At 52.2% G+C, this 6,817-nt stretch overlaps 1 protein-coding gene across 1 annotated transcript in view; it reads right to left on the bottom strand.

Moving 5' to 3' along the window:
- AVP (arginine vasopressin) overlaps nt 1–1,415 on the bottom strand; it is a 3,271-nt gene extending 1,856 nt beyond the window's left edge. Inside the window, exon 1 of the mRNA XM_021707521.1 lies at nt 1,252–1,415. Within this exon, the coding sequence (XP_021563196.1) occupies nt 1,252–1,371 (120 nt within the window). The 5' untranslated portion in view covers nt 1,372–1,415. The remainder of the gene's footprint in view (nt 1–1,251) is intronic.
- Between the last annotated feature and the right edge of the window lie 5,402 nt (nt 1,416–6,817).

Here is a 6,817-nt window from a genome sequence, read left to right as displayed (position 1 = left end):
CTGGGGCCCCGGGCTCGGGAGAGCGGGCGGGACGCGGGGTGCAGAGGCTGGGGCGCCCCCCGGGCCGCGACCGCGGTCAAGGGCGAGGAGTCAGTATCTCAACACCTCGGGTTTTTAGGTGATTGAGGACCAACTCTCAGTAATAGTCCTCAGTACCCTCATCGGTCACTTGGGACTGGGTCTCCCATGGACTACAGCACGAGGGAGACCTTACTAAGCTCTGGGACCATCACAGGTGTGCACCACTCTTTCAGCTGCCATCCCCTCCCGTCCCAGACTTTCCTGCCACCCACATTACTCCAGCTAGCCCAAGCCCCCATCCCACCCCCCACGAAGAGGGTCCTGGCCCCATCCAGGACATATCAAGACCCTTCCTTCCACTTCCTGTCTCCTCTCTTCCCTTGCCCTTGCGCCTGCCCAAGCTGGTGGGCCTGATTGGAGCCCTGATCCCCTGCTCACCTAGCTATGACCTACCAGGTGAGAGACAGGAGCCTGGGCCCTAGAAGAGGGCATGGACACCTCAAGGTGACTCAAGCCTCTGTAGGAGCCTAGCAGAGGGTAGATAGGCTGTGGGGGTGCCTGCCTGGCCATTTGGTTTGTTCAACAGCTCAAAATGGAGCCTGGCAATACTGCATGTGTTGATCAGATTTCCTTCAACTCTGCTGGGAATGGAATACACATCCAGCAGAAGAGCACTGGGCTAGTTACCCAACAGTGAATGCTTGGGTAGCTCCCCTACTCGGTGAGCTCAGAGCTGTGGCCATCTTCTGTGTGACTGGGAGAGGCTGGGGATGTATGAGGAAAGCCTCGAATGCCAAGTAGAACAGAGCCTCTGCTACTCCAGCCAATCCAGAAGAGAGGTCCTCATGGGCATAGAGGAGGCCTGACACTTGACGCTCCATGATCCAGCCCCAAGCCCAGTCACTGGGGAAGCATCCCCTTGATGCCATGACTACAGCTGTCTTGTCCAGAAGGCAGAAATTTCCTGACCTTCCTGCATCCCATGTCTGAATGGGGATGATATCCAGGAGCTCCTTCAGCCCCTTCTAGCCTGCCCGGAAGCATAGTCCCCTCTGACCAACCCTGTTGGTCCCTCTTCCCAGCCACACTACACATTCTGCCTCCTCCCCGGCATGTCCCCTAAAGGCTGACTCTCCCACGACTTCCTCCTGTCCTAGCTCCTGCCCCAAGGTGCCAGTCCTGGGCACTGCCCACTCTGGCAGCCCTGAGATGGGCCATGGTGGGTAGTACCTGTCTCAGCTCCATGTCGTACACGGCCCTCTTGCCGCCTCTCGGACAGTTCTGGAAGTAGCAAGCGGAGGAGAAGGCCAGCAGGCCGAGGAAGCAGGCGGGCAGCGTGGTGTCAGGCATCCTGTTGCAGGCTGGTGGGCACCGTGTGCAGCACTGCTCAGCAGCTCTGTGCCACTGCCTTCGCTGGCTGCCTATTTATGTCCGCAGGTGTTCTCTCGGAGGCGAGACGTGGCTGTCATCCCCCTCCCCAGTGGCTCCCCAGGAGCCCATGGCCGCCAGGTCCCAAGCCGTCAGCAGTGATTCAGGCGTCTGGGGACACACGTGGGCCTTGCTGTGAAGGGGATGGTGGGGGAGGGATGTGGGCCATCAAGCTGTCACTGGCTGCGGTGTGACAGGAACTGCCACTACTGTAACTGCGGCGTTTTGAATTCGGGGAGAACAGACTGAGGGTCACCTGGAGACCGTCTGGAGCTTTCTGGCTGTCCAAACGAGGCTGGGGGTCAGGAGGGGCTGAGAGAAACGCGAGGGCCTGGGTGTTAGGAGCAGTATCTGACCCTGGCCCAGGAATGGTGGGGCAGGGGACAGCTAGGTATGTAAGGACCTGATCAGGAGAGTTAGCCTTGTGACAAGACAGCCAAGAATGGCACATATCCAAGGTGGCAAGGACAAAGGGCTTGGTACTGGCTGCACCAGGAAAGGAATTCCTGCCTTCTGTACAAGACAGCCACAGTCATGGCAGCAAGGAACGGACACAAAATGGGAGGAGCTTGTTCTCACAGGGTGGGCGTGGCAGGCTTCTGGGGGAAGCTCAGGATCGATCTCACACACACACACACACACACACACACACACCCCGACACCAACAGAGCAGGGTCTCAGGCCCTGAGATTGAGAGCCTTGGGAACAGCTTCTTGATATGTCGCCCATCACCTTCCAGGTAGGAACCGAAGTGAGGAAGCTACTACAGGGAATGAGAACTCCGGCCCAGTGAGGTTCCAGGGTGGGAAAGAGCCTCAGGGAGCGTGACAACCGCTTGCCCCAGTTCCTGCCCCCACCAGGACCCTCGTCTGTGGGGACCAAGGCTGGTGCCATCTCAGGCCTGGGCTGAGGGGTGGGAGGCACAGGGTTCTGGGCTTGCTGGAGGGTGAGGGTGGAGCCATAGTTCAATAGTCCCAGTCCGAGAAAGCGGTGGTTCTTGACCTGCAGCCTCTCTTCCGGGCCACCAGAGCACCCCTCTGGTCTTGAACTCAGGCTGGCCACTGCACGCCTCGCAGGCTGTGCACAGCCCTCGCTTTCCCAGGCCCCGCAGGCTCTTGGCCTCCTATCCAGAGTGCGCTCAGGTACTGCAAGGAAGCTCCTGGGGACACGGCAGCCCCCTCCCCACCAAGTGCAGTGAGGGGTGGGCGGCCCAGAAAGGGCCTCCCACACTTAGGACATGACTCTAGGCTTTTCAGGAATGAGCCCTCGGGGACTGTGAGGACCCTCCGGCAGAGTTGGGCAATTATCACAGGGATGCCAGAGTCCAGGGGGCAGGATCTGGCCTCTGTTACTTGAAACTTCATGACTTGGGCGACTCGCCAGACCACTCTGTGCCCCACTTTCCTCCAGTGTAAAAGATCATAGTACCCACCTCCTAGGGTTGTTGTGAAGCCTGAAATAATGGAATATTCAAGAGTTTTAGAGCTGGGCATGGTGGTGCATGCCTGTAATCCCAGCTACTTGGCACTAATAATACTACTGTTAACCAGATTTACAAAGAAGTTTTCTAAAGCTTTTTAAAGTTTTAAAACATTTTTAATTTAAAAAAATATATAGAGAGATAGGACTTGCTGGGTTGCCCAGGTTGTTTTCAAACTCCTGGCCTCAAGCAATCCTACCACCTCAGTCTCCCACATCAGGGTCCCTTTAAAGTCTAAAACTCGACTGAGGTGAGTGAATTGCCTGAGCCTGTGGGTTCGAGACCTGCCTGGGCAACTTGGCGAGACCTCATCTCTACAATAAGTCAAAAATTAGCCGGGCGTGGTAATGCGCGCCTGTAGTTTCAGCTACTTGGAAGGCTGAGGTGGAAGGATCGTCGGAGCCCAGCAGGTCAAGGCTGCAGTGGCAGGGAGCGGCCACTACACTCCAGTCTGGGTGACAGAGTGAGACTCCAACTCAAAAAAAAAGACTAAAACTCCACACCTTCACAGATGCCAGAGGTACCCACCCTCTTAGAACCTCCACTGGCTGGGAAGAGTCTCTACTGTGCAGCTGGCTTCATTTCAAATGCATCACCCCATATTTCACATGAATCCCCCCAGGCACCCCGTGCCCCTTCCACCCATCCCTTAGAGGTTCCCTTTCCCAAAACTACTTTTCACACCTTCTCCATTCTTACATCTCCTCCTCAGTTCATAATCTTGATTCACTTATCATTTAAAAAGAGAAGAGTTAGTTATTTCACCAATTTCTCTCCCCTCCCACATATACCCTTCAGCCACCATGTTCTTGGCATGATGATGCCATGATGGTTAGATCAGTATTACAAGTTAGATTGCAATTATGCCCTTCTGAGCTGAGCCGTGTAATACGATGGCCTTGCTATCTCTGAACAACTTTTTGTATTCCCTGGAGTTAGTGGTTGTCTTGGTTTTTCAGTTGTGGCCCATCTGCCTCTCTCCCATTTTTTTAAGAGATGGGGTATCACTCCATCTGCCATTTTTATTCAGAAGGCAACATTTGCTCCTCAACTCTTTCCAGTCAGGCTTCTGTCCAAACCACTCTACTGAAAATCCTGTTATCGAGGTCATAAACTACCCTCCGTATTGCCAGATTTGGTGGTCATGTCTATGTCCTCATTTTGTTTAATTCCCTAGCAGCATTTGACATGGTTGAACACGTGTCCCTTTTTAAAGTGTGCTTTGTTTGGCTCCATGGATGCTACACTCTCCTGGTGTTTCCTCCATCATACTGGACATTCCTTCTCAGTCTCCTTTTCTGGCTCCTCCTCTTTATCCTTCTAAATGTTGGAAATCCCAGGACCCAGCCCTGTGTCCTTTTCCTAGGTGATCTGGTCTGACTCCATGATTTTATATTCCTTCTACAAACTAATAATTCCCAAATTCATATCTCCATTCTAGGCCTCCTCCCCCAAGCACCAGACTTGCAGTTACAACTGCCTGATGACACCTTTCCTTGGATAATCAATAGGCCTCTTCAACTTAACAAGGTCAACACTCAACTCCTGAGTCTCAGATGCTCCCCTGCTCTCTTCTGGGGGTCCCCAACTCTGTAATTGCACCGCTAACCAGCTGCTCCTTCCAGAGCCCGAGACTTACCCTGGTCCTACTGTTTCTCTCGCTCTTGGTAGTCCTGCCTCTAAAATCTATCTCAACTGGCTGGGCTTGGTGGCTCAGCCTGTAATCCCAGCACTTTGGGAGGCCAAGGTGAGTAGATTGCCTGAGCCCGCGGGTTCAAGACCAGCCCCAGAAACTTGGCAAGACATCATCTCTACAATACATCAAAAAATTAGCTGGGTGTGGTAGCGTGCCCCTGTAGTTCTGGCTACTTGGAAGACGGAGGTGGAAGAATCACCTGAGCCCATCAGGCCAACACTGGGGTGGCCATGAGTGTACCACTGCACTCCAGCCTGGGCAACAGAGGGAAACTCCAACTCAAAAAAATAATAATAATAATTAATTAATTAATTCAAAATATCTCAACTCTCTCTGCTTTTTTCCACTGCTGCTTTGAGATCTGGGAACCTACTGTTTCCTTGTTCTGGAAGCCAGCTGCCTATGTCCATCCTAGGACTCATTTGACTGGCTTAGATGGCATCCCAGAAGAGGAGTCTTCCCTGACCGGCCTGTCGAGAGCATCCCTCATCCCCACCTCTATTGTCTTCTAATCGGTTCCATGCTAGTGGGTTTCTTAGCCCCACTGCAACTTGCAGATCATTTTTTGCCTGTTTATCTGTGTGTGTGTGTGTGTGTGTGTGTGTGTGCGCGCGCGCGCGCACGCGTGCGTGCACACGTGCCTGTATCTGCCTTAGAATGAAACCCCAGAGCAGAAAGGACTTCTTTCATGTACATTACTGTAGTCCTACTTCTGGTAGAGTGTTTACCACACAATAGGTTTTCAGACAATTATGGAAAGAAGGAAGGGTGAGAGGAAAGCCCTGGGTACCTCAGCTCTCCAGCGAGTTGCTGTGTGACCTTGGGCAAGCCCCACCTGTTCCCAGAGTTACTTACCAACCCCACTTCCTACCTCACTGAGGTCTTAAGGGAATCAGATAAGGGTGCTATAAAGGGTTAAAGTTTTCTGCAATCCTTACATAACAAAATGTTACAAGCCTCCAGATTAAGCCCCAAATCTCAGCATGCTCTTTAAATCAGCGCTTCCCAAACTTTTCGGCATCAGGACCAGTTTCGTGGAAGACATTTTCACGGATGGGGTAATGTGCAGTAGAACCTCACTGTTAATGTTACTCTGTATCTACAGCCACTCCCTAGCACTAGCATCACTGCCTCAGCTCCACCTCAGATCATCAGGCATTCAATTCTCATAAGGAGCGTGTAACCTAGATCCCTTGCGTGTGCAGTTCACGATAGGGTTTGGCTCCTATGAGAATCTAATGCCGCTGCTGATCTGACAGAAAATGGAGCTCTGCTCCCTGTCGTTCACCTTGTTCTGTGCAGCCCAGTTCCTAACAGGCCACCAACCGGTACTGGTTTGCAGTTGGAGTTCAGGACCCCTGTTCCTTACTCTTAGTCCACCTTTTCTGGGAACAGGTAACAGTTAACTAATCTTAGCAGAGCACCCACCCCTGTTCAACCCTCCTGTTTCTTATTCATTCCCCTGTTACATCTACCACAGAACATCTCTGCTGTCAGAGAGGGCCCGACCTCACTTTCAGACTGCTAGCCGCAAGTCCAGCTTTCTCTCTTCTCACTTGTTTTCTGGTCGTCTTTTTTTGACCCTGTAGAATCACAGATGCTCTGCAAACCATGAAGAGGGGAACAAAAGTGAACAAAACGTGTTGTAGGGGCCCAAGAACTGCTTACTGAATTGATTCAAAGTAGGTACACTAAGCAGGAACAACAAACCGATGAGAAAAATGTTGGGCCAGGGGTGGACAGGTATGAAACTGAAATGGATCCACACCAGGACTAAATGAAAAAGGACAAAAAGCTTTTACTTCTTTCCAGAGCCACACCTGACTCCAAAGCACATCTCAGCTGGATGGAAGAGCTAAATAGAATCAAATCAGTAGGGGTGGGGGGAGCTAGATTTGAATATCAGTTCGCTAGAGGGGGGCACATTAAGCTTAAAATAAACAAAACATGAAAAGACCTCACAAAAATCCTTACTTGCAAAAATAAATAAACAAGGGGGGAAAAAGTTGACAAACCATTTTCTATATTAAAAGCCTGTACAGCAGCAAGATGGGTGGAAGCACAGGTGGAGACTCAAGCTCGGCTCCAGGTCCCCAGGTCCTGGCCTGCTGCACCCGCTGGGGACAGTGGCTCCTCCCCTGGGGCCCGGGGAGACAGATGTTGTTCCCTTTGCTGGGCGAAGGAAGAGGCCT

The sequence above is a fragment of the Carlito syrichta genome, unplaced genomic scaffold (assembly GCF_000164805.1).
Source record: "Carlito syrichta isolate Samal-C Ts95f unplaced genomic scaffold, Tarsius_syrichta-2.0.1 Scaffold120447, whole genome shotgun sequence".
NCBI lineage: Eukaryota > Metazoa > Chordata > Mammalia > Primates > Tarsiidae > Carlito > Carlito syrichta.
Note: the sequence above shows the minus strand (reverse complement) of the source record. Positions and strands in the feature narration are given on the sequence as shown.